Source organism: Pseudorca crassidens, chromosome 10 (assembly GCF_039906515.1).
Source record: "Pseudorca crassidens isolate mPseCra1 chromosome 10, mPseCra1.hap1, whole genome shotgun sequence".
Lineage (NCBI taxonomy): Eukaryota > Metazoa > Chordata > Mammalia > Artiodactyla > Delphinidae > Pseudorca > Pseudorca crassidens.
The window spans coordinates 31,791,715-31,817,435 of NC_090305.1; the positions used below are offsets into that span (position 1 = coordinate 31,791,715).

General features: G+C 54.9%; 2 protein-coding genes and 1 long non-coding RNA gene across 4 annotated transcripts in view; 1 reads left to right on the forward strand and 2 right to left on the reverse strand.

Annotated features, from left to right (window-relative positions):
* The window catches only part of LOC137231927 (uncharacterized), an 18,826-nt gene extending 9,351 nt beyond the window's left edge, over positions 1-9,475 (reverse strand). For both annotated transcript variants that reach the window (XR_010946812.1, XR_010946811.1), the window contains exons 1-2: positions 9,337-9,475; positions 8,549-8,756 (exon numbers count right to left, since the gene is read on the reverse strand). This is a non-coding gene — a long non-coding RNA (uncharacterized lncRNA). The remainder of the gene's footprint in view (positions 1-8,548; positions 8,757-9,336) is intronic.
* TCTE1 (t-complex-associated-testis-expressed 1) lies at positions 7,656-16,289 on the forward strand. The gene is made up of 4 exons (XM_067752799.1): positions 7,656-8,250; positions 9,245-9,816; positions 13,362-13,811; positions 15,399-16,289. Exons 1-4 carry the CDS (start codon positions 7,974-7,976, stop codon positions 15,573-15,575), a joined length of 1,476 nt encoding a protein of 491 aa, XP_067608900.1. The 5' UTR covers positions 7,656-7,973; the 3' UTR covers positions 15,576-16,289.
* TMEM151B (transmembrane protein 151B) lies at positions 16,283-24,737 on the reverse strand. The gene is made up of 3 exons (XM_067752795.1): positions 24,042-24,737; positions 21,488-21,928; positions 16,283-20,269 (listed from the first exon to the last, which is right to left on the reverse strand). The coding sequence occupies exons 1-3, from the start codon at positions 24,162-24,164 to the stop codon at positions 19,136-19,138; spliced, it is 1,698 nt and encodes a 565-aa protein (XP_067608896.1). The 5' UTR covers positions 24,165-24,737; the 3' UTR covers positions 16,283-19,135.
* Between the last annotated feature and the right edge of the window lie 984 nt (positions 24,738-25,721).

Genomic DNA, 25,721 nt, shown 5'->3' on the forward strand with positions numbered 1-25,721 from the left:
AACTGAATTCCCAAATGCGAATGTGCCAGTGACTTGGCCTGAGGTAGCGTCTGATACAGTACGCATGAAAGGGATCGGGGGGAAATGTAGACAAAAGCCCAGGGCCCTGAGGAGAAGCTGGGTGAGAAGGCAGAGGAAGCACCATCAGAGAAGGTGGGGGGGTGAGGGGGCATCAAAGCCCAGCCAGCCCAGAGGGGGCGTCCAAGGCCACAGAGGTGCTCACAGGCCTAAAGAAGGCCAGGTGCTTCTGCCTCTCAGTTCTGAGAGAGGGAGGTGAGGACCAGGGATGTGGTGAGCAGGAAGGGGAGAGGCCACCCGCTCCCCTAGCATCTTCAACTTTCCCATTTGGGCAGGCAGGAGGAGCCTCTGCACAAAGTGGTTGGATTTAACCAGGGACTTGAGAAGGATGGAGAAGGTCTGAGAACTTTCTGAGAAGAGGGAATGTGCTGGAGAGTCAAGCATTGAATCCTAGGTCTGGGAGGAGCATGGAGGGCCCGGTGTGGAGCATGGGGCAGGAGAGCACAGCTCTGCAGTATCTCTTGGGTCCTCGTGGGGCCTCAAAAGCTTAAGGATACAGGTGATAATCCAGTTTTGCAGAAGGACCCTGTGCCTGGAAGTGACTTAGCGGGTGAGGGAGCCTGGGCTGTTTAGGTCAGCAGCAACGAGGGTAACCCTGGGCTCCACGCTGGAGAGAGTGGAAGGCCCACTGGAAAAGTGCTGTGACGACTGAGTCTAGGGCAATTTAGGAAGCAATCCCAACATCTCATGATTTGTCTCTGCTTTTGTGCAAAAAAGTAAGGGAGAGCTTTGGACAGACATCAGCTCAAAGCTCAGCTTCTCCACTTACTCGCTGTGTGATGCTTAGCAAGTTACTTAAGTTCTCTCAGCCTCTGTTTGCTTTGTTTTCCTGTTTGTGAAATGAGGATAATAGAGTTATCATAATAATAATCCTCAATAATAAAATTGAAGATTTCATAGACTTACATAGGTACAACATCTAACATCTTCGTCATAATATCTAACACAACTACTGAAGCCCGTGAGCCACAACGAATGAAACCCGCACGCCTAGAACCCATGCTCCGCAACGAGAGGCCACCGCAATGAGAAGCCCGCGCACCGTGACAAAGAATAGCCCCTGCTCGCCACAACTAGGGGAAGCCCGAGCGCAGCAATGAAGACCCAACGCAGCCAAAAATAAATAATGAGGACACTCCTGGCCAAACTGAGGCATCTCAGCACTTTTTAAAAAAATTTATTAGTTTTTAGGCTGTATTGGGTCTTTGTTGTGTGCGGGCTTTCTTTTCAGCTGCTGTGAGTGGGGTCTACTCTTTGTCGTGGTGCTCGGGCTTCTCACTGCAGTGGCTTCTCTTTGCTGCGGAACATGGGCTCTAGGTGTGCGGGCTTCAGTAGTTGTGGCTCGTGAGCTCTAGAGCACAGGCTCAGTAGTTGTGGCACACAGGCTTAGTTGCTCTGCGGCATGTGGGATCTTCCTGAACCAGTGCTCGAACCCATGTCCCCTGCATTGGCAGGTGGATTCTCAACCACTGCACCACCAGGGAAGCCCCTCATCACTTTGTTGCCGTGCTTGGACATGTAGAGAGCAGATCTTAACACCTAACCCTTTGAGTTATGGGTTGAATGTGATTTCAGGACCCTGGACGCTGGTCCTGAGGACACAGGGTTGGGACCAGGGAAGGAGGAGGAGGATTTACCTTTCTTCAGGGATTGTGGCCCTGGGTTGGCACAGGGTTGATGTTAAAGACATAGCATGTGAGGCCCCACAGGCCCATGAGACAGGTGTCAGGAGATGAAAGATCACTGGGTTGTCCCCACTTTCCCATCTGAGGGCAGGGTGCGCCCTTAGAGGGGGACACAGATGGTGGCACAAGAGGCACTCACTCTCGGTGGCACTCACCTTTCTGGAACGTCAAGAGGATTCCTGCCCCAGAGAAGGACAGAGTCTTGAACACCCTTCCGGTCTTCAAACTCTGGGATTCTCTGACAGCCCCACTGGCTCCCCAGGGAGAGAAGGCTCCAGAGGGGAAGGTACCCACTCTGCCACTTCTGGGGCTGTCCTCTATGGGCCCTTGGGGGCTGTGGGAGGCTGGCTAATGGGTGTCTACCCATCCACAGGCTTCTAGGGAAGATAGTGTCACTAGAACCACCCCCGGCTGCAGACTGGTGATGCCCAGGCCAGACTAAGGCTGCCCTGGGAAGTAGGAGGAGTTACCTCAGTTCTCCTGGCTTCTCATTCTCCTGTGAGTCCTCCCCAGTCCCCCTGACTCAGCGGTGCATTCTCCTTGCCCCCTTCCCAACTTTGCTTTTTGGACCTGAAACTCATTCACAAGGAGGTGTGGACGACTGATAAGAGGGGAGATATACCTATATCCCCTTTCTGACTTAAACTGTCAGATAGGATAATATATTGCATGACCTACATTTTTTTAAAGTTTGCTACATTAATATCAGTATATATTTCATAATTTACTATGCTTCTGTTTGACCTAAAATGATGAGATGCATTTTCATAATTTTTTTTTTTTTTGCGGTACGCAGGCCTCTCACTGTTGTGACCTCTCCCATTGCGGAGCACAGGCTCCAGACGTGCAGGCTCAGCGGCCATGGCTCACGGGCCCAGCCGCTCTGCGGCATGGGGAATCCTCCCAGACCGGGGCACGAACCCACGTCCCCTGCATCGGCAGGGAGACTCTCAACCACTGCGCCACCAGGGAAGCCCTACTATGCTTTTGTTTGACCTAAAACGATGAGTTCAGTGAATACCCTGGCGGTCCAGTGGTTAGGACTCAGCGCTCTCACTGCCATGGCCCAGGTTCAGTCCCTGGTTGGGGAACTAAGATTACGCTAGCGGCATGGCCCAGCCAAAAATAAAATAAATAAATAAGTAAGTAAATAGCAGTTCAAGGTTAACATAGGGATATATACACACGCATGTATGGACTGTTAAGATTTCATTTCATTAGGGAGGAAATGCATTTTAATATAACAGGGATGAAAGCCTTATGTTAGGGACCTGAAATTCCCATAGTGGGGTCCCAAAACCCAGCCTGGGGAGACTCTCCCTGACAGATCCCTGGGACGCCTGCTTCCCAGGGAACAAGAACAGGCTTTTTCTTTCCTAGTGGAGGCAGGGGAAGTGACTGGAAGAGCAGGGAACTGTGGATAGAGGCAGCCAAGGCCCTGACCCTGGCCCCAGCCCTCCTAGATATCCGGGGGCCCATTACTTCCTGGTCTGGTCTTCAGTTTCTTCATCCATAAAATGGGGGTGAGAAGCCTGCCCTGACTCCAGTATAAAGTGGTTATAAGACTCCAACGAGAGAAGCGTTCTGAAAGAAACCTGTAACTGTTAAGTGCTGATACTGTCCTGTGGTTGGAGAGATGGGAGATGAGGTCGGAGGCTCGGGTGGTCGAGAGAGGAACAGGCCTCCGGAGTTAGACATCAGGCCAGGTGAGTTAATAGCCTGGCGGCCCCTGGCCAACCCATTGAACTAGTTCATCTACCAATTTAGGATTTTTCCTGTAATTTCATTCACCAAATGGTGAACCACCCAAACGGTCAGGACCCTTTGGTCACAAAGGGGCAGAAATCCAACTCTTAGCTTCAGCAAAAGGGACTTGTCAGAAGGCTGTCGAGTTAGGTCTCAGAATTGAAGGAAGCCCTCAGAGGGCCCTCGGGGACGAGGCCTGGGGACCAGAGGTGCCCAGCGTGCTCTGTCCACCTCCCATTCCTACCGGTCTCACCAGGCAGCATTTCCTCCTGCCTCAGAAAGGCCTTTTCCGTGTGCAGGGAAACAGCTTCCAGCAGCAGGGGATCCGTATCCTTCAAGGACATATGTCCTTTTGTCTACCTCCACTTGGACAAATCCCAAGAAGGACTCTGATTGGCTTACATCAGGTGCACCCCTGAACCAATCACTCTGACCAATACAGGGCGCTCCTATTGGCCAGAATTTATGATCAGAAGGAGGTGGGGTGGCCCCAAACACAGCTGCCTCCCCAGCAGACCTGACACGGGGTTAGGGATTAGAGACGAAAATGAGTAAGAAATTGTCCCCACACCGGGAGGAGCCCACAGTCCAGTGTGGGTGTGGGGAGAGGGTGGTCAGTCACCACCGAAGTGACACAGGTGCTGGGGTGGGGGGGGTCTGACAAAGGGAAGGTGGGGCACGAGAGAAGCTAAAAGGCTTCAGAGGGAAAATGGTGCTTGAGACCAGGCTCACAAGACCATTGAGGGTCCGTTTTCCAGGCCAAGACCGTGAGAAAGGCATTCCAGGAAGAAGGAGCATGAGCAAAGGCCGGGTGGCATAGACTGGTCTGCGGTGTTCCAGATACAGAGAGGAGTTTATTTCAAACAGAGCGTCTGGTCACGGAGGGCCTTCTACACGGAGCTGGGGAAGCTGGCCTGCACCCCATGAGTGGCGGGCTTACACGGAGGCCTGCCACGGCAGCTCTGGGAAGGCTAGATGCTGGATGACACACCCAGTGCTGGGCAGCTGCCCCTACAATCCAGGTGGACATTGAGGCCCTGAGCTAAGGCTGCAGCAGGAAGGGAGCGGAGGGACGCTGGGGTGGGAGAAGCAGAACTGAGGGGAAACAGCAGTAACCAGGTGGGGGGGCCTGAAGGAGAGAGGTGGTTCCCAGCTCCGGGGTTCAGGCACCTGGAGGGCTCCCGGTACCCCTGGCCGAGGTAGGGAGCCAAGAGGAGCAGCAGCTCGCAGGAGGCACTGCGTTCTCTTGGGGGGCAGGTTGAATCTGCGGGAGCCGGGAGGCAGGCCAGTGGCCCTGAGTCTGGAGCTCAGAGGAGACGGGAGAGCTGCAGCCCAGCAAGAGGACGGAGTGAGGCCGCCGGGCAGCCACAGCTAAACCCTGAGGGTTGGGCCGAGTCAGAGGGGCCTGCAACAGAGGCTTTTGGAGAATGACCCGGAGGCCCCGAGGAGAGTTGAGAGAGTGGCAGCCGCGCAGTGGTTGAGAAGGGCAGGGTCGGGCATGGGACTTGATATCATCTTTGTAACATTAGTAACTGGGAGGCAAGGAGTTCGTCTTGTTCATTAACCTTTGAAACATACTTTGTTTTATATCTGATTGGTTCTTTTAAGTGTTTTTTTAAAGCAACTTTTGGAACTAAAATCCTTCTTAGAAGAATCCTCTTTCTGGTAACAATTTGCTTGCCAAAAATATTTTTGTAATGTTGACTTTAAAAAAAAAAAATCAGGAAGTGATGAGTGAAAACTATCAACTCTGACCTAATTATGAGGTTAATGTTGTCAATATTTGCCTTAAAAAATGACATCAGACCTCGTGGTATGGAGTCTCTGTAAACGTTGCAGGACAATAGGGGCTTTTTTCTACCAGTGAAGCATGCTGAGCACATGGAGGGCCGCCCTGCCCCTTCTTTCCGAGGAGGGGGTTCAGGGCCCTGGACCAGCCCTGCGGGGTGTCCTGCAGCGCCCTGCCCGGCCAGAGCGATTAGGCCCGGACCTTAGGAAGGGCTGCCAGGCCCTAATGCCTAAGGCAATAGGCAGTGAGAGCAGAGCCATCCCGTTCCAGAGAGCACCCCACCAGGCCCCAGGTGGGGTCTCCCAACGTGTGGCTTCCTGAGAGGAAGAAGGGACCACCAACCAGGACGGTGAGGCCTGGCAGTGCTGTGAGAAATGCCTGGAGAGCCAGCTCCCCGGGCCAAGCTGGGTTCTGCTCCCTTGGGCGTGGCCCACAGGGTGTCCTGGGATGCATCTGGGACCAAGGGGAATACCGGCATGTCTTAGGCCAGAACTGTGGAGGGAGCCCCAGGCGTCCAGGTGCGGAGCTGGCAGGAACAGGGCTGGCCTGTTGTCCCTTTCCTCCTCCTCTTGCCCAGACTGCCAAGGCCCTCGTCCTTCTATCCAGACCCGAACACCACCACCACCTTGCCCTTCACGTGTCCCCTGGAGACAGGGAAGGGCCTCACTCAAAGACAAAGACACCATCTGAGATCGGCACTCAAGAAGCAGGTCTCCAGGGCTTTCCCTCCCCAGCCCAAGACCCCTGTCCCTCAGGAAGCCTTTATCCTCCACGCGCCCCCTCCAGTACTCTTGTCAAATATTATCAGTATGATTCAAATACCTCGGGGGAATCTCCACCATAGCCTGCATAGGAAGATATTACTATCCCCTTTTACAGATAAGGAAACTGGAGCTCAGATAAACTAAGTAACTTGGCCGGGGTCACACAGCAAGTCATTGGCAAAGCAGAAATGCAAAGTCATCTGGTGCTTCCAAGCAGCAGCCCCTCCTAGCCACACCCTCTGAAGGACGTTAGTCAAAAAGCACCAGCTGCTTATTCCACAATTCTGGACCCAATCTGTTTGTCAATTTGCATTTGATTTCCATAAGTGTGCCACAAAAATACCTAGGTATCTTCCTTACACTGCCCCCTCCTGCCTCTACTCTCTCCCTCCTCTCTCTCTCTCTAACACACACACACACACAGAGCCAGGCTCTTCCTCCTTGAGATGCCTGGAGGACCAGGGAGCACCATCTGGTCCCCTCCATCTGCCAAGGACACCTTTGCTGGTTCAGATTGTTCCTTCCCACCGGACACTACACAGTGCATCGAGTCAGGGAGCAAACCCAGAGCACGAGGTGTGTGCCAGGCCGAGCGGCCCCTGTTCCGCCTGCAGTCTCGGGGCAGGGACACCTGCAGCAAGGGTGCAGGAATGGACAAATGGAGGGGCGGAGGCAGCCCCGGACACATTCTCTGTCTTCTGACTTCAGCCCCAGATTTAGCTGCCTTGTCGCCTCCCACTCCTTCCCGCTGCCGTCTGGAATGCCCAGAGGCTGGGACAACTAGGAAGACTAGGATGGGGAGATTGAAGGGAGGGGGCTGAGCTGGAGCCCTCAGAGGGTAGAGGAAAAGGTGCTGGCACCCTGGGCAGGGCATGAGTCCAGTTCCCCTTCTCCTTCCCCTCTCTCCTGTACCACCCAGAACAGTAGCCACTAGCCATCAGATTTTGAAGGCTTAATATAAATACATATATAATATCTCATTAATAATTTTTATATTGATCACATATTTAAGCGATAATATTTTGTTCATATTGGGTTAAACATAAAACTAATTTCACTTGTTTTCTCTTTCCTTTTTTAATGTCTGTACGAGAAATTTTTAAATAGTATATGTGGCTTGCATTTTGGCATTCATTATATTTCTATTTGTATGTTTCTATTGGCCAGTGCTGTTCTCGACCCCATCCTCCTGGTCAGGCCGTTGCTGTTCTGTAAAATACTTAGTGCAGGGAGCTGTTTTGAACTAAATGGTTCTTTATCATACCTCAGTCTTTTGGCCGAACTTGATAGACTGAGTTTAAATCCACCTGTGTTATTTATAAGCTTTGTGACATTGGGCAAGTCAGTTAACCTCTCTGTGCTTCAGTTTCACATCAGAAAAATGAGTCTATCAGTGCCTATCTCAAAAAGGCTTTTGTGAGAATCAAATGAGCCGATATGCATAAAAAACTAAAAAAAGGGTCCAGCATACAGCAATTGCTTGTAATTGCTGTACAGCTATTACTGTCTAAAATGTGGGGCTGTTGCTTGCTACAGTTTTGTGTGTCACAGTATGCTATGCCTCCTTGGATGCATTATTTTTATTCACTCCTCCCAATCAGCTTATTGGTAATTGTTATCCTCATTTCACAGAGGAAGCATCTGAAACTCAGAAAGTTTCAGTAACTGGCCCAAAGCCGCCCAGCTAGTGGGATTTGCACCTGGATTTGCTCTAATCCAGAGACTGACCCTTAACAACCACCCCTGCTACGTCTCTTGGTAAAAGCCCACCGAGACCGTCCAAAGTAACAACTCCATCCCTTCCTCTTGCTCCAGGTTCCCGCCGGCATCCAGGACCCGCCTGTCTGAGAAACTCCCTGTCACAAGGCCATCACCAAGAGGCCACTTGTCCCTGTGTTGTCAGTCCCCAGCATGGAGGAAACCCAGATAACACCCCCACCGTCGGTCCCCAGCTGGTCCTCAACCTCCACCCAGGACCAGTCCTTCACTGCCGGCCAAGCTTCAAGCACAGGCCCACAGCCCTCAAAGTCCTCTGTCATCCCACCCCCAGTGAAGTCCAAGGGCCCGAGTTCCGGGGCTGGGGTACGTCGGATGCGCAGGATCATCGCTGAGGATGCTGAGTGGTCAGTGGCCATTGTGCCTCTCCTCACAGAACTCTGCATTCAACACATTGTCAAGAACTTCCAGAGTGAGTCTGTCCCTGCCTCGGTCGGGAGACAAGGCCAGGAGTGGGGCCCAGTGGGCGGGGACTGCCTGGAGGTGAGGCCTCAGAGCTGGGTCCTGGGGCAGCCCCTGCCCTCCCACACAGCATCCTCATCCCCACTCAGCACCTCCCTTCCCCCCTCCCCAGAGGCCAAGACAGTTTCTCTGGCCGTCCCCACTTGCAGGTCCCACCAGGCTCCCCCACACACTGTGCCCTCCATGCCTATGCCTGTTTCTCGACTGTCCCACTCTCTCCAACAAAGCCCAGCCCAAGCCATACCTACCTCCTCCTCCAGAAAGCCCTCCCTGATTGATCGTCCTCCACTCTCTCGGAGTCTTCCATGGCGTGTACAGGTTCTTGGTTTGTTCTGTACTTTAGTCTCTGTAAATGTTCATCCTTTTCAAAGATGAGTTGCCAACCTCTCTTACCAGATGGGGAGCTCTGTGAGGACAGGGCCATCATTTTGTCTACAGCACTTGTCACCACCAGACCTACAATACATTCGTTTGACTTGTTTAGAGTCGCCTCTGCTCATGAGATGGAGCAGCTTCCTCTGTTTTGTTCACTCTTGTATCCTCAGCACTTAGAACAGTGTGTGGTGCATAGTAGGTGCTCAAAAAAACATTTTGTTTTGAAATGAATGAATCAAATCAAACTGGGAGCCTCTGAAGTCAGGGATTGTCTCCTCTACTAGATTAAGGAATAACTGAGGGCTGGACCTGAGATTCTGCCTCAGACTGGGAGCTCCCTGAGACCAAATGCTAAGATATCTACCTTCAACTGGGAACAACCCAGAGTCAGGGGTGATATCTCCCTCCTCAGGTTGAGCCTCCCTGAGAATAAAGTCTGCCTCCTCTCTCAGACTGGGCTTCCCTAAAGACAGGGGGTCTTCCCTTTCCTGGGTGCCCCCAGACAGGCTCAGCTCAGCGTAGCATGCGCAGCGTCCCCAACACTGTGACTCCTATTTCTGTTCCCAAAGACAACCCTATCCTGAAGCAGCTGCTCCCAGAGCATCAGAAGAAGGTCCTGAACCAACTGTCCCCCGACCTGCCGCTGGCTGTGACCGCCAACCTGATAGAGGATGAGAACTACTGGCGCCGCTGCTGCACGCAACGCTGGCCCGTGTGCCACGTGGACGAGCACGGCGGCAGCTGGAAGCGCATGTTCTTCGAGCTGCACCTGGAGAACCTGCTGAAGCACTTCATCCCCGGCACCACGGACCCCGAGGTGATCCTCAGCCTGCTGCCGCTCTGCAGGAACTACGTGCACACGATCCGGGTGGATCAGTTCCTTCCGCCCGTGCAGCTCCCGCCCCCACTTCGGGGCGGGGATCAGTCCGACTCCAGCAGTGAAGGAGAGATGGAGGAGGAGCCGGCCATGGGCCACTACCAACTGGGCGACCTGGTGGCTGGCCTGAGCCACCTGGAGGAGCTGGACCTGGTGTACGGTGTCAAGGACTGTGGCATGAACTTCGAGTGGAACCTCTTCCTCTTCACCTACCGCGACTGCCACTCCCTGGCAGCCACAGTCAAGGCATGCCACACGCTCAAGGTACCACCTGCCATTCTCAGCATCTCTCTGATTTGATTCCCTCTTCCCTTCCCTTCCTCTTGTATCCCCACCTTCTTCTCCTATTTCCTTCTCGCTCATTGACCAAGTGTCCTTTTTCTTTCTTTTTTTTTTTTTGGCTGCGTTGGGTATTCGTCACTGGGCGCGGGCTTTCTCTAGTTGCAGTGAGCAGGGGCTGCTCTTCGTTGCGGTGCGTGGGCTTCTCATTGCGGTGGCTTCTTTTGTTGCGGAGCACAGGCTCTAGGCACGCAGGCTTCAGTAGTTGCAGCACTCGGGCTTAGTAGTTGCGACACATGGGCCCTAGAGCGCAGGCTCAGTAGTTGTGGCGCACGGGCTTAGTTGCTCCTCGGCATGTGGGATCTTCCCGGACCAGGGCTCAAACCCGTGTCCCCTGCATTGGCAGGCGGATTCTTAACCACTGCGCCACCAGGGAAGTCCCTGACCAAGTGTCCTCTTATGCACTCTGCACCAAGCTGGATTCTGGGGATGCAGAGATGCACAAGGCACTGCCCTGCCCATTCACCAGCCATTTAGTCATCCAACACACATCTGCACTCCAGGCCCTGTCCTAGGTGCTGAAGATTCAATCATGAGCACAATTATACCATTTGTGCCCTCCAGCTAACAGTCTGGTGAGGATAAAAGGCAGTAATCAGCAATCATATAAATGTAAAATTGCAACTCGAACAGAGTTGCCAGATTTACCAAATAGAAATATAGGACATCCAGTTAAATTTGAATTTCAGATACACAACGAATATTTTTTTAGTTTAAGCATGTCCCAAATATTCTGGTTGGAAGAGAGAGAGCCTGCCAAGAAATCAGAGGTGGGAGAGAAGAAGGACACAGCACTGTGTCCCAGAGCCGAGGGATGCTTTTCAAGAAAGGGGTGAGCAGCAGGGAAGTGGGATGGAGCTGAGGACCGGATTTAGCAAACTTGGAGGTCACTGGGTGGAAGCTGTGTCAATGGAATGCCAGGAGCAGAGGCCAGATTGGAGTGGTTTATGGAGAGAGTGGGAAGTGAGGAAACGGAATGACCATGATCAGGTTTTTCAAGAACTTGGCTGTGAATGGGGGAGAAAGGTAGAGCAGTAACAGATGAGGGGGTTAGGTTTTCTTAAGAAGAAATTTGCATGTGTTTAAAAACAATGTATAAAAACAAAAATAAACAAATAATCAAATGTATAGGCTTTTGCACAGCAAAGGAAACCATAAACAAAATGAAAAGACAACCTACAGACTGGGAGAAAATATTTGCAAATGATGCAACCAACAAGGGCTTAATTTCCAAAATATACAAACAGCTCATACAACTTAATAACCAAAAAAACAACCCAATCAAAAAATGGGCAGAAGACCTAAAAAGACATTTCTCCAAAGAAGACATACAGATGGCCAACAGACACATGAAAAGATGCTCAACTTTTCTAATTATTAGAGAAATGAAATCAAAACTACAGTGAGGTATCACCTCACACCAGTCAGCATGGCCATCATTTAAAAGTCTACAAATAATAAATGCTGGAGAGGGTATGAAGAAAAGAGAACACTGCTACATTCATTGCTGGTGGGAATGTAAATTGGTACAGCCACTGTGGAGAACAGTATGGAGGTTCCTTTAAAACCTAAAAATACAGTTACCATATGATTCAGCAGTCCCACTCTTGGGCATATATACAGAGAAAACTCTAATTCGAAAAGATATATGCACCCCAGTGTTCACAGTTGCATTATCTACAATAGCCAAGACATGGAAGCAACCTAAATGAATGAATAAAGAAGATGTGGTATATATAAACAATGGAATACTACTTAGCCATAAAAAAGAATAAAATAATGCCATTTGCAGCTACATGGATGGACCTAGAGATTATCATGCTAAGTGAAGTAAGTCAAACAAAGACATACCATATGATATCACTTATATGTGGAATCTAAAATATGATACAAGATATTTACAAGACAGAAATAGACTCACAGACATTGAAAACAAACTTATGGTTACCAAAGGAGAAGGGGTGTGGGAGGGATAAATTAGGAGTTTGGGATTAACAGATACACACTATTATATATAAAATAGATAAGGTCCTACTGTATAGCTCAGGAAACTACATTCAATATCCTGTAACAAACCATAATGGAAAAGAATATGAAAAAGAATCACTTTGCTGTATACCAGAAACTAACACAACATTATAAATCAACTATACTTCAATAAAATAATGAAAAATAAAAAAAACAAAAGTAAAAAATGAAACCAATGTAAAGCTCCACCCAATTGCAAGAAAGGAGCTGAGTACAGGGGAGAGGCACAGGTTCATTGACCAAGGAAGGTTCCTGAGAAGACAGGAAGAATGGGGTCTAGAGGTGAGGTAGGGCGGTTGGCTCCAGGCAGAGGGGAGAGTGGATGTGGTGGGTTGCAGTGGATTTATGTTTGGGATTAGGAAAAGAAAGGGTTCCTACTCAATGGCTGAGGAGACCCACCTCAGGCCGTAGGGTGAGGGGCTGGAGAAGGTTGAAATCGTTGTTGTTGTAGATTGTGAGAGAGTATATTGTCCAGAGAAGCAGAGTTGAGCTGGCACTCAGCACTGAGGGCCTATTGGTGGTTCCAGTGATACCAGCCAGTCCTGTGATGTGACATTTTCCATCATGTCAGTTGCTTGGGCCCAGACGTACAGGAGATAGAGTGGGGTTGATCCACAGTTGGAGCTTTGCCAGATAGAGGCAATAAAAAAGAGGGACAAAAGATTCAGAGCTGGCTAAGAGGGATGTAGAGAGAGGAGAGGACTGAAGGACGGGGAGGCCAGCCACTCAGAGGTCTCAAGGCAGAGGGAGCAGCGGGCCAAGCCAGTGAAAAGCAAAGGGACAGGGGTCCCACCTCCGATATTCATAATGCTAGTCCCACCTCCTTTCTTTTATCTTTTTTCTTCATCCCATCCATTTACTGTTTCTCAACGTTTCCCACGTTCTCCCTGGTTCTTACCCTGGCACTCTCCTTCAAAGAGTTCCTCTCCTTGCCACGGTGGAGCTTAGCTGGCTGAGGAGGGTGCAGTGAGGGGCTGTGGCATCCAACAGGCCTGGATTCAAAACCTGCCTCCACAGCTTAATCATTGTGCGACTCTGGGCAAATGATGTATCCGCTCAAAGCCTCCATTTTCTACTGTAAAACGGAGAGAACTTGTTCCATCTCACTGGGATGCTGAGGGTTAGGGATATGGCTATGGAATGTTCTAGCAGCATGCCCAGCACATAGTCATTTCTCAATGAGTGGTAGTCTTTTCCCCCTACTAGGTGCCGCCAATTCTGCACCACCGTGTCACGCTGGGTAGGCCTGCCCTGCCCAAGAGCCAGCCAGGGGGCCGAACCCCTCATCCATTACCGCTCTACCTTTCTCCCCCTTCCCAGCCAAGTTCTTGAAAGAGAAGAACTCCTCCTCCCTGGGGCTCCCTCCTCTACCTGCAGGAGGTAGGCAGGCAGGCAGATGATTCCTGGTTGCAGGGTGCTGTGGGCCCTCTGCCTGCCCACAGATCTTCAGGCTGACCCGAAGCAAGGTGGACGACGACAAGGCCCGCATCCTCATCTGCAGCCTCCTGGACCACGCGGCCCTAGAGGAGCTGGACCTGTCACACAACCTCATCGGAGACCGGGGCGCGCGCGCCGCCGCCAAGCTGCTGGGCCACAGCCGCCTGCGCGTGCTCAACCTCGCCAACAACCAGGTGCGCGCGCCCGGCGCCCAGTCGCTGGCTCACGCCCTGGCGCACAACAGCAACCTCGTCTCCCTCAGCCTGCGCCTCAACTGCATCGAGGATGAGGGCGGCCAGGCGCTCGCCCACGCCCTGCAGACCAACAAGTGCCTCACCACACTGCACCTCGGGGGCAACGAGCTGTCCGAGCCCACTGCCACGCTCCTCTCCCAGGTGCTGTCCATCAACACCACGCTCACTAGCATCAACCTGTCCTGCAACCACATCGGGCTGGTGAGCCACCGCTTCTGGGACAGGCAGGGCCAAGGGGAGGCCCTGGGGCCTTGGGAGGCGGGAGTGGAATCCGATTGCTGTGGGGTACGTAGCGGATAATTGTTAGGATCACAGCCTTTACCCGGTTATCAGCCCAGCTCTGCCATTTAGCACTTGGTTAAGTTACTTAACCTTTTGGGGCCTCCATCTCCTCCTCTGTAAAATGGGAATAATAATAATAGCATCTACTTCTAAGTGTTGTTACTGGGAGGATTAAATGAGTTATGCTTGTAAAGCAGTTATCCATTGCAGGCACTGGCTAGGTCCTCAGTAATTGCTAGCTGTTACTATTACTCGGGGTTCTATAGTATGGATACTGGGTGCCTATGCTAGGCACCCAGTATCCATTCGTTGTTCTTTAACCCTCGCAGTTATCTAGTAAAATGTGTATTCTTAACCCCACTTTACAGATGGAAAACTGAACCTCAGAGAGGTTAGTGAGTTGCCCGAGAGCATCCAGTCAGGTTGAAAGCCTGGATCCTTTCCAATAGACAATGTCTTTCAAATCTTGACCAAGTCTCAGAGTAACAAATGCAATTAACATGAACACCTAGTGAATGTATACATCAATATAACAGAATTGAAAGTTACTTGTACTGCTTGTGATGTATACTGATGATTTCCTTTATAATGTACACGGCTTCATTAAAAACAAAAATGCTCTGTGACCCATTGAATTGACTTTGCAACACGCTGTTGGAGCACAACCTTAGAAGAGCAGCATTCTGCCTCCCAATGTGGAATTTTTCACATTAGGCCTGGCCCACCCAACCCAGAAGGGGCTGGAGCTGTAGGAACTAGCGAGGACAGCCCTCCATGTACTCCAGTTAGGGCCCTGCACCCTCTACCAAACCTCCCCCAAGGACAGTCTTACTCACATAGACACTGTCTCCAGAGGAGGCGCTCTTGGCTACAAGTAACAGAAAGCTTAATCAGGAAATGGCTTAAACAAGAGGAATATTCACTGTGTCCCATAATCAGAAGCCTGGGGGAAGGGGGCTCTGGGGTTGGTGAGATCCTTGGCTCAGCACCGTCCTCTGCTCTGCCCACCTAACCACACAGCCACGTCCTCTCTTGTGCGACTCTCAGGAGCCCAAGACGGTGGCTGCATTTTCCATTGGGCCACGCTCAGAGGCAGAAAAAGGGAGACCACTACTCTCTTTTGTTCTCTTTTATGAGGAGAAACTTCCCAGAAGTCACTCCCTCCAAACATCCTCCTCATATCTCACAAGCCAGATTTGTCTCACGTGCTCATGGCTGAACCAGAGGAGCGGAATCACCATCACTGACATAGCGCCATGTTTTTCAAACCACTGGGGTTGAAAAATCAATTCAGTGAACTTTGAGCACCATTTTTCTCCGGGAATAGGATGGAACAGGATAGAATAGGATAGAAAATGTCAGTGCCACACAAATAGGTTAAGAATTGTTTTGTGAACCTGTTGTTTCAGTCACATCTGTATAAACATGTGTATGTGCGTACACACCCGCGTGTGTGATCCTGGGTAGTGGCGGAAAGTGATGCTTTCCTTTGTATTCCTGAACCAGGATGGCGGGAAGCAGCTTCTAGAAGGCATGTCAGACAACAAGACCCTCCTGGAGTTTGATTTGCGCCTGTCAGGTATCGCCCAGGAGAGCGAGTATCTCATCGGCCAGGCCCTCTGTGCCAACCGTGAAGCAGCCCGCCAGCGGGCCCTGAGTTCCAGCCACGGCCAAGGGCCCTGAGAACCTGGCGGGATAAGATGGGGACAGGGCTGGGGCAGTGAGCAGACCTGGGTCACTGCCCTAGCCCCATCCCTCATTTCATGCCCCTGCCATGCCTGCTGCACAGGGTCACACTGGTCTGGAGGGAGTGGGGAGGGAGACCAAGAATATCTTTGGGATGAGTGATCAAGGGTTGTGCAGATAAAGATGTGAGGAGAGGAAGGGGCCTGGGATAGGGGTAGGAAATAGGACTTAGCCCTGGTACACAGGGAGAGGTTATTACCGGACTCACTGAAATGACTGACTTCTCCCAAGAATGGGGAAGGCAAAGCAGACTCTAAGGGACTGTGCCGGCCCAGACTCTCCCACAGGGGTCGCCCATCTCCCTGACCACCCTCCTCCCCACCATTTTTCTCTCTACCAAACAGATCCTTGACCTCTTGACCTTCAAACACACTCTCTCTCTCCACCCCCACCCACCCCCCCGCCAGGCTACAGCATAGCTTTGCCTGGCTCTTCCACCATCACCCCTGCCGGTGCCACCTCCCTCTTGCTTAACTCCCGCTTAAGTCATCCAGTTCTACAAGCCACGGCATCCCTAATCCATTCCCTTCAACCTGGGAAGGGGGAAACAGAGGTGACAGGAGGGGCTCAGACCCATCGGCCTCCCCAGATTGCTGCTCACGGACGGGCAGATGGCGAGAGAGGTGCGACACTGGGAAGGGAAGTCAGTGAGTCATCTGCAACTTTATTATCCACCAGTTTGATTTATACAATCTTTGCGCTTGGAAATCCACGACAGAAAGGCCACAGTGTGATGCACCCAGTTGACAGAGACCTGTCTTCTCCCCAGCCAGGCCCAGCCCACCCCACAAGCCCTTGTCCCCAGGACACATGAAACCTTCCAGGCATCCTCCATGAGTCCCCGTCACTCTGTGGCCGCCCGCCTTGGGGCCACACCCACGGGAATCACATCTACCCACAGGGCCACAAGAGGCCCTGATGATGGATTCAGGCAGAGCCCCATCTCCCATCCTCCTTGGGCTGAACCTCCAGCCCTGTGTTTCCAGAGGGTGTGTCATGGGCTGCACCCACAGCCTTGGGGCGCTTTCCAGGGACTCCTTCCAACAAGCAGAGCACCAAAGGGGGCTTGGCAGTGACCGCACGTGTGTGCCTGTCTGGGCAACCTTGAGTCTGTCTGTGCCTGACACCCTCTGACAGTTCCGAGTGCAAACGTGTAGGTGTGAGGGTGTGTGAGTGTGTGTGTACATAGCCACAGCTGCTAGCAGAGGGTCTAATTAGAGAAACAAGAACATTCAGTGTAAAGTTTAATTTTAGAGATTAGTTAATTTTCTGGTTTTGTTTTCCCTGGCAATCAATAAAGCTACCAAGAAAACAGACCACAGAATTGGTTTCTCTCTAAGTCTGTGCATATGTGGGAGGTGTGAGGCTGTCTGTGTGAGAAGACCTAGGCAGAAATGGTCAATACAGGCAAAAATAATAACAGCCCCTCCCCTTTCCCCCTCCTCCCAGCTCAGGTTCTGTCTCAGGAATGGCCCGGAGGCAGGAGGAGCCGAGTTCCTCCCTCCTTGGAGCCATGAGGTGGCCAGGATGCCCCACACAAGGGCGTGACATCTGGGTGCCAGCTGGCCAAGAACTGGGTCCTGAGGCCACAGCTCACCACCTGTACCTTGAAGATGTCCGTTCAGAGGAAACGGGTGCTCCAACCCCCAGGCCCCTGGAGAGCACAGTGCTGGCGGGTAGGTGGCACTGCTGCCCAGGGAAACCTAGTGCGCAGCTGTTCCCCTCCTCCCCAAGCCTCCTCTTCTCCGGCCTTCTCTCTCTTCCCACTCAGCCATCTCCACCTGAAAGTTAGGCTCAACCCTGATGGGCCACAGGCCGTGGTGTCCCCACAATCTGTGGTCCCCAGTCCCCCAGGAAAGGAGCTTAGGGGAGCCAGAGGAGATGTTGCATAGGTGGAGGCCATAGCCTTGGGGCGTACAGGCCTGGCTAGGCTGGAGGAAGAGGGGAGAGGCTGGAGGAGGGAAAGGGGCAGCTCTGATGGCTCAGGTGACATGAGGAGCATCAGGGGTGAGCCATGTTGGAGGCCTGAGGGTTTTCCTCTCCAGCTGGAAATGTGAGCCCCTTCCCTGGGCACTGTCAGCTGGGAAAACATTAGCCAGGGGATTTGGGAGGGCAGGGGGTTTGCACACAGACATGCACACGGAAGCACATCAGGGTAGGAGTAGTGGGGGAACAGCGCACAGGGCCAGCGCCCTGCGGCCGTGGCAGTTTGCCCCTTTGAAGACCCTGGGACACACAGCAGGGCTTCAGCTCATGGGCTAGGGGAGGACAGAGGGGTCGGGCAAGATTTAGAGAATTCCTGCCTCTGACCCTGCCACTGGAAATGAGTCTTTCTCCAGCTGGGGTTCCTGACAAGGTCCTCAGCCCTGCAAAGGCTCTGCTTGCACACGACCACTCTCCACTCTTCCCCACAAGTTCGGGGGAGGCAAGGGCCGTCCCCCACAGACACCCCGACCTTTGGGGGGTCTTTTCACGACCCTCTCCTCTGTGACTCCCACTAGCTTCCTGAGTTCCCCCTTGTCACCCAGGCCTATCTCGTGCTCTCCCCACTTACTCATTCATTCACCTTGGTCAGCTTGAAGGAATGCTGCCTGGGTGGTCTCCCACCCTCTCTGAAGGGAGTGCCCTCCCAGAACCCAGGTGACGAGGCTACAGTTTAAAGGACTGAGGTGCACTGCCCTCCACAGTTTGCCTTGCCCCTCACCCCTGGCAACAGCTCTTCAGAGCCAGGGAGCAGGAGGGGAGGGAGAGGTGTGAAATCTGCGTGGTGAGTACAGTCCCCTCCAGGACCCAGCCTCCCAGGGCCCAGTGAGATAAACAACAGCAGAGGGAGTGGCAGAGAGGAAACCCCGGGCCAGCGCCAAGAAGAGATCAACATTTCCATGGCTTTGAGATGGAGTATCACGGCTGACACCTGCCCAGGCCTCAGACCCACTGAATTCATTAGCTTGGATGGAAGCCAGCCCTGCTCTTCTCCAAACCACTGCCCCCTCGGTAGAGAGAGGCCCCAGCGGAGCCAGGCTGCGGAGGAAGGAAAGCCCCAATTGCCCTTCCCCTGGCCTGTAAACCTCCCCAGCTGCAAAGCGAGGGCCTCTCCCTTGAGGCGAGGCCCAACGCGGGTGCCACGGCTGTCTCCACGTAACAGTCATTAGATCCGTTGAAAGGCGGGACTGGAAATTCCGAGTGTGCGAGTATGCGTGTGGGAAGTGGAGGTGTCCCCCTAGGAACTCAGGGGCGGGGCTGGAAGAGACAACTCTGCCGGGGCGGGATTCCCTCCCCTCCCCACAGCTGTCTATGTTCAGGAAAGGCGGGTGTGGGGGGGTGCTCGAATCGGCCCCTTCGGGGTCTGTCCCTTGCCCCCTCGCCTCCCCCCCCCCCCACCCGCACCGTGCCCAGCACAGCCTCGGCCACATTCTCGACTCCCCCTGCTACACGCAGGGAGCACCATCCGGCGAGGGGCAGTGAGGAGGCCGTTGGGCCGGTCCAGGGCCCCGGGGTCACAGTGAGGTCTCTACGCAGGAGCCGTGGCGGTGCAACGGCCGGTGGCCGTGGCCCAGACATCCCTCCTGCCGGTGCACGATGAGCACGGGGAAGTAGAGGGCGTCGTGGTAGGGCGGCGGCGGCCCGCCCTCCTCCTCGTCTTCGTCGTCCTCGTCGTCCCCCATGCTGGCCTGGCTGGACAGCCGCGTCTGCTCGGTGGGGCAGCTCGCCTCGTTGACGCTCCCGCTCCGGCTGCGCCACAGGCAGCTGCGCCGGGAGCCGTAGAGGCGGCCCAGGGAGAAGCGGCTGCCCCCGCAGCCCGCCCCGCCGCCAGGCCCCGGTCCGGCCCGAGGGCTGGCGCAGATGCTAAGAGCGCTGCGCGAGAAGATGGACGAGCTACTGACGGCGCGCTGGCAGTGCTCGCAGCTGCGCCTGTACGGGGCCAGGCCCGCTGCGCCTGGGCCACCCACCCCACCGTAGCGGCACGTGGGCGCGTAGCCGCCCGCCGCGCCCCCAGCACAGCGCGCGCCCAGCCCCGCCAGGTCCATGAGCACCGCCTCCGAGTAGCTGGGCACCAGCTGCTGGTTGGAGCGTATGTGCCACTCGAGCTCCGTGCTGTCCACCGTGTTGACCCGCGGCAGGCGGTGCGTGAGCGGGGGCAATAGCTCGTCGCTGGGGCTGAGGCCGCCGCCCGCGCTGCCGCTGGCCGAGCTCGGGCCCTCCAGGCCGAAAAGCTTCTCCACGTGGTAGTGCGCATAGGCCGTGCGGTACTCGGCCAGCACGCGCAGCGGCCACGACAGCGTGAGCAGCGCCGCAGCCCAGAACGCCGACGAGCAGGCGTACCAAGGTGGCCTGGCCGGGTCGGGGAAGGCCACCATGAATTCGCGGAAGTCCACATTCTTGAGGTGCATGCCCTCGCGCGCCTCCATGTAGTCGTCCAAGCCCTCGTTCTCGGCGAAGAAGCGCGCGCGCTGGCACAGGTACGCGTTCTCGGCCTCCACGCTGGCGAAACTGAAGCACTTGGTGAAGCGCAGGCGCGTGGCAGGCGCGCCCTCCAGCCCCACCAGCGCCTTGGACACGTCGCGGACGCCACAGCGCTCGTAGTCGAACTCGGCCTCGGCCACGTGCGTGTTGACGCGCTCATGGTAGACCTGTGGCGCCGGGGAAGGCGGCAGGAGTCGCTTCTCTCCGCTTACCCTCCTCCGCCCCATCACTGCTCTTGATCAAATCCTCAGCCTGTCCTGGTTTAGCTCCCGGTTGGGGCCAGGTAAGAACTTACCGGGTTTATAGAGACATTGAGGCCCTCAGCTTCCTCAGTGAGTTAGAGATGAGGGCGGGTCTAGGAACTCATCCCTACTTATGTGCCTTCTCACTTTAACTAAGCCCTGCTCCGTCTAGGGGTCAGTCCCAGGCCCTGCATTGTCCCTCCGGCTTGCCTGATCCTTTTGCCACTGCATCTTTTGTCCCACGCTGCCCCCTCATCACCCCAAACAGCCTACCCGTCTTCCCTTTTACAAGTGTGTTTCCAAATGGGCCCCCCCAGAGGAGGTCCCTGTGGACCCCCTTTGTCTCTGGTCTCCCTGCTGCCACCTTTAGCTAGTGCCCGGCCTCCCTCCTGATCCTCACAGGGCCCAAGCTTTGTCTACCCAGCCCAATCCTGAGACAGTGGAGAGGTCCCCCTTATCTGGGAAAATCTCTTCCACCACGGCTCTAATATGCCTAATCCCAGCAGGTATACGGAGTGCTGCTTGACACCCCCTCCATGCCTCCCAGGCCTACCTCCACCTTTTTGCCAGCTGACCCCCACCTCTGGGAGCCTCACACTTGGGATCCACAGCCCTGAGTTTGCGTCTAGCACTACCACTTAGAAGCTGCAGAACTTGGGCAAGTCACTGAGCTCAGGTCTCTTTAACTGTGAAAGAGGACTTGGTAGCAGGCGCCTCACTAATCAGCCTGTGAGGCTGTGCATGTGAAACACCTCATTAAGCACTAAACCATACAGACCCTGGAGCCAGACTGCCAGGGTTCAAATCCCAGCTCCACCACACACTAGCTGTTTGACCTTAGGTAAGTTACTGAACCTCTCCAAGCCTCAGTTTCCTCATCTGTAAAATGGGGGTAATAGTTACCTACCTCATAGGGTTATCATGAGGGTTAAATAAATGATTTGACATTTGTAAAGTAGTTAGAGCAGACCCTGGCTGCTAGTAAGTGTTTGCCGTTATAATTACGGTGGGTGTTATTGTCCTCCTGTTGCAGTGCCCACAAGAACTCACTGCTGCCTGTGCTCCTCCCCCTCAGGACAGTCGAGCAGGGTCCCAGCACCCCCTCCCACCTGGACTGGCCTCTGCTCCCCTCCAGTTCCTCACCTGGGTGGTGGTGTAGGCGTCTCCATTGCGGTATCGGGTGACCTGGCGGGTGCGGCGGACATAGTGGTAGCTGATGGCCTTCCACCAGATACATGGCGTGGCCTGCTGCATGCGGCCCACGCGCTCCCGCACGCTGCTCACATCCACGCGGTGCTGCAGCTCGTGGCGGGCTTGGCAATGCCAGCACTCCACCAGGTAGACAGCGTACAGCATGAGCAGGAAAGCCAGGGGGATGTAGACATAGCCGTTGGAGCAGGGGCTGTCGTGGTACATGAGGCTGTTGCCCTGGTAGGCGCTGCTGAAGGTGAGGCGGGTCACCGTGGTGACGTGGCACCAGGCCACGGCCCCCAGGCAGCCGTACATGAGCAGCGAGAGGAGCAGGCACTTCCAGTGGGACTCACGGCAGAGGGACTTGGTGAAAGAGGGCTGGATGGGACGCTGCTGCTCAGAAGGGCAGGCAAAGGGGCCAAGATGAGTGCGGAGTGAGACGGAGTGGCAAGGCCCAGCACAGAGATGGATGGCGGGCCAGAGGCCGACACCGGCGATGACAGGCAGAGACAGACAGGAATGTGCAGAGAGAGTCAGACCAAGATGGGAGGCCAGGACCAGAGATTAACACAGAAGTAACCCAGAGTGAGCCATGAGGACAGGAAAGAGGGACGGAATACCAGTACAGAGAAGTGCAGAGGCAGAGGGATCAGAGCCAGAGATGGAGGGAGAAGGCCCAGGTGGCAGAGAAGACACAGATGGATAGGATGGCACCCAGAGAAACAAAGACAGACACAGAGATGGCAGTGAAACAGGAGAAGGTGTGCATAGGGAAGACAGGGAGGACAGATAGGCATCAGAGAAGGCAGGTCCCCAGCCTGGACCCCTTCCAGGTATTCCAGGAAAGGGGAGAGGGGCCCACTGACATCACCTTCCCACTTCACAGGTGGGGCCCTCCCTTCTTCCAGAACCTAGGAGGAGCCAATTCCTCTGACCCATCCGCCTCCCCGTCCCTCACAGACAATTAGCCTCATACCTCCCAGGAAACCCCAAGCCCTGTCTCCTTCCCCATACTCTGGACCCCAGGTCCCCTGTGAGTCTCCCTAACATCTACCCCTGTTCTAAGATAAAAGGCAGGGGGGTTTGTGTCCCTGAGCAGCAAGTGGTCCAGGAGGATATATCCAGAAGGGCAGAGGCATGTGGCTGGGGAGAGGGGATGTGGGACAGGGGTGGGGGGGGCAGGGAGGGAGATGTTTGCAGCCCAGCCATTTGTCAAGAGAAAACGATTTTGGTTCGGGGGTCTATTAAAGCACTGATCACGCTCTGGCCCCCAGTTGTCCCGGTAAGTTATTTACGTGTGTGGCTCCTCCACTAGACTGGGTGCCCCTGAGGGCAGGGCCTCATTCCCTGTGCATCCTGGGTGCTGGCGCCCACAGCCGCTCAATGATGAGTACTGAGTCAGATTTCTGGTGGCAGCCTGGGCTTTCCCTCTCCTCCCCCCACTGTCTAGCTTTAGGAACCCTCCACACACCCTCCTGCGGAGATCCTGACTTTTTCTTTCAATTCCCCAGGCCGGACCTGGAGGCTAGCCAAGGGAAGGGAGAGAAAGGTGGAGAGGAAGGGCACAGTAACAGACAGCAGGCCCTGGACCCGGTGTGAAATCCGAGGAAAGATCTGGAAGTACAGATAGGTAGGTGCGCTGGGAAACAGTACTCAGCACATGCAAACAAGATTAGGGGACGTGTGCCTTTCAGAGAGCCTTGTCCTGCGAGGGGAGCATATGTGCCCCTTGGTGTGCCTGAGTGTGCACTTGTCCCAGTGAGAGGGCGTGTGGAAGGGGCTCTGCCTGCGGGTCCTGCCTGTGTGCTTCTACCCCAGTGCCGTGTGCAATGTGTGCACGAGTGTGCATGGGAGATGGAGGAGCCCCTGGTACTCTCCTCCATTTCTTTTGTCTCCAGATTCAGAGGACTGAAGAGTAGGACCCCCAACAAGGGATGTGCTGGTTACCAAAACTGGGAAGGATTCCTGGGCTCAGGGCCCCCTGGAGGGGGGCCTGCATGGATATGGGGAGAGAGAGGCGCACATCCCCCACGCACACACTCCCAGTGACTCCAGGGGGGAGATCGCCTCTGCACACAGTTGACCTTTTTAGGGCCCCAACTCACGTTAACACTACCATTTCCCCCGTGGAACTGGCAGGTACTCTCCTGCCTCCGCAGCCCCTACAAGTCACCCTGCCTGGCCTTCGAGATAGCATCCCCTCCGCGAAATGGGATCCCGGACACCATCCCCACCCCCACCAGCCCGGGATCCGCGAGGCTCCGCCCCTAGGCCCCTCCCCCTGCCCGGGACCCCCGAGCCCCGCCCCCGGCGCGGCCCCTTCCCTGCCACCGCGGACAGCTCCGGCCGCCGGGTGGGGGCAGCGAGGCGGGACTGCGGCTGCGGCGGCCGGCTCGGGGTGCGGGGCGCCGGCCGCGCTGCGGCGGAACCGGCGGGGGCCGCGCGCGGCGGGGGATGGGGGTCAGGCTGCGGCCGCGCCGGGGGAAGGGGCGCCGCCGGCTCTCACCTCCTCTCGGGCGGGGCCCTCGTCCGCCGCCGCCGCCGTGGGCTCCTCCGGGACCCCGGGGCCACCACCGCCGCCGCCGCCGCCGCCGCCGCTCTCGCCCGCGGCCGAGCCAGGGGGGGACATGGCGTAGAGGGGGCGCGTCGAGCTCAGGGCCTCCCGGGGGGCTGCCGGGGGCCGGGGGCATCCTGCGCCGGCTCTGGGGAAGGGGCGGGAGGGGGCGGGGCCCTCGCTGCTCCCCACCCCCCGCCGGGGGGAGGGGGCCGGGAAAGGGCACCACGGGTAAGGGGCTCGGGGATGGGGATGGGGAGGCGGGCTGGGGGGCCGGGCCGGGGGGGGCCGGGGCCGGGGGTGGGTGTCACCTTGAGGCCCTCGCGGCGCCGCTCCGCCTCCCGCCCGCTCCCGCCGCCGCCTTTTGTCTGAGCCGAGCTGGAGCCAGCGCGGCCCCCCCTTCCTCCCAGCGCAAGAGCCCCGCCCCCGGCCCCCCAAACTCCGCCTTCCCCAAGCCTACCTAATGGCCACCCCAAAGGGGAAAAGCAACAGGGGCTCCGCGCACCCCTTCCCCACTCCCAGCCCTGCTCACCACACGCACACGCACCATCCCCATCCCAGGAAGATCTAAGCCGAAACTCCTCTCGGTCTGTTTGTGGAGGGGGCGCCAGCGGTTCAACCAACATCCCTCCCCATCTTTGGTTCCCGCAAGTTCCCGGGGCTGAGAGTGGGGAAAGGAAATTGAGTCTTGGAACCCTAGGGAACAGCCTTATTCCCAGTTGGATGGTAAAGGGTTAAGGCAGGAGCCAGACTTCAGAGGCCAGACCCATCTGAACAAGGATGGGATAGGGTGAAAAGGAAAGGATTAGAGCTAGATGTGAGAAGGGACTAACAGAGGGCAGAAGAGGGGACTTTGAAACCAGCCTTCACTGAATCATCTTCCTACCCTAGGACAACAGCCCCAGAGAAGCAATGAAGTGTGTACATAGCCCTAGGCTGGAGATCAGGAAACCTGAGTACAGATTCTTAATCCTGGCTCTCTCATTAGCTGTGTGACCTTGGGCGAGTGCCTTCCCCTCTCTGAGCCTTAGTTTCCTCATCTGGGCAGTGAGAAAGTTGACTGGACAATCTCTAAGGCTCTGACTTTCTTCTGTGGGTGTAGGAGGCAAAGTCACAGGCCACAGGCCAGGCTGAGTGACTGCAGGTCGCCTGTCCCTTCATGCCATCCACCCACAGTGTTTTTCCCTGTCCCGCTTAGGGGCAGAAAGGAAACTGCCATTCATTCATTCCTGAATGCATCCATTCAATAAACAGGTATTAAGGGACTTCCCCAGTGGTCCAGTGGGTAAGACTCCATGCTCCCAATGCAGGGGGTCTGGGTTCGATCCCTAGTTTGGGAACTAGATCCCGCATGCATGCCACAGCTAAGAATCCACATGCCTCAACTAAAGATCCCGTATGTCCTGATGAAGACCCGGCGCAGCCTCAATTAATAAATAAAATAAATATATATTTTTAAAAAATCACATTTAACCTAAAAAAAAAAGGTATTAAATACCTACTGTGTGCCCTGTACAGAAATGCAAACATACAATTTCCTGTCCTCAAGGAGCACAAAGTCTAATGGGGAAGGAGGACATGGAAACCAATCATTATGATAGAATAGGATAAAGGCTACACTTGATCAATCTA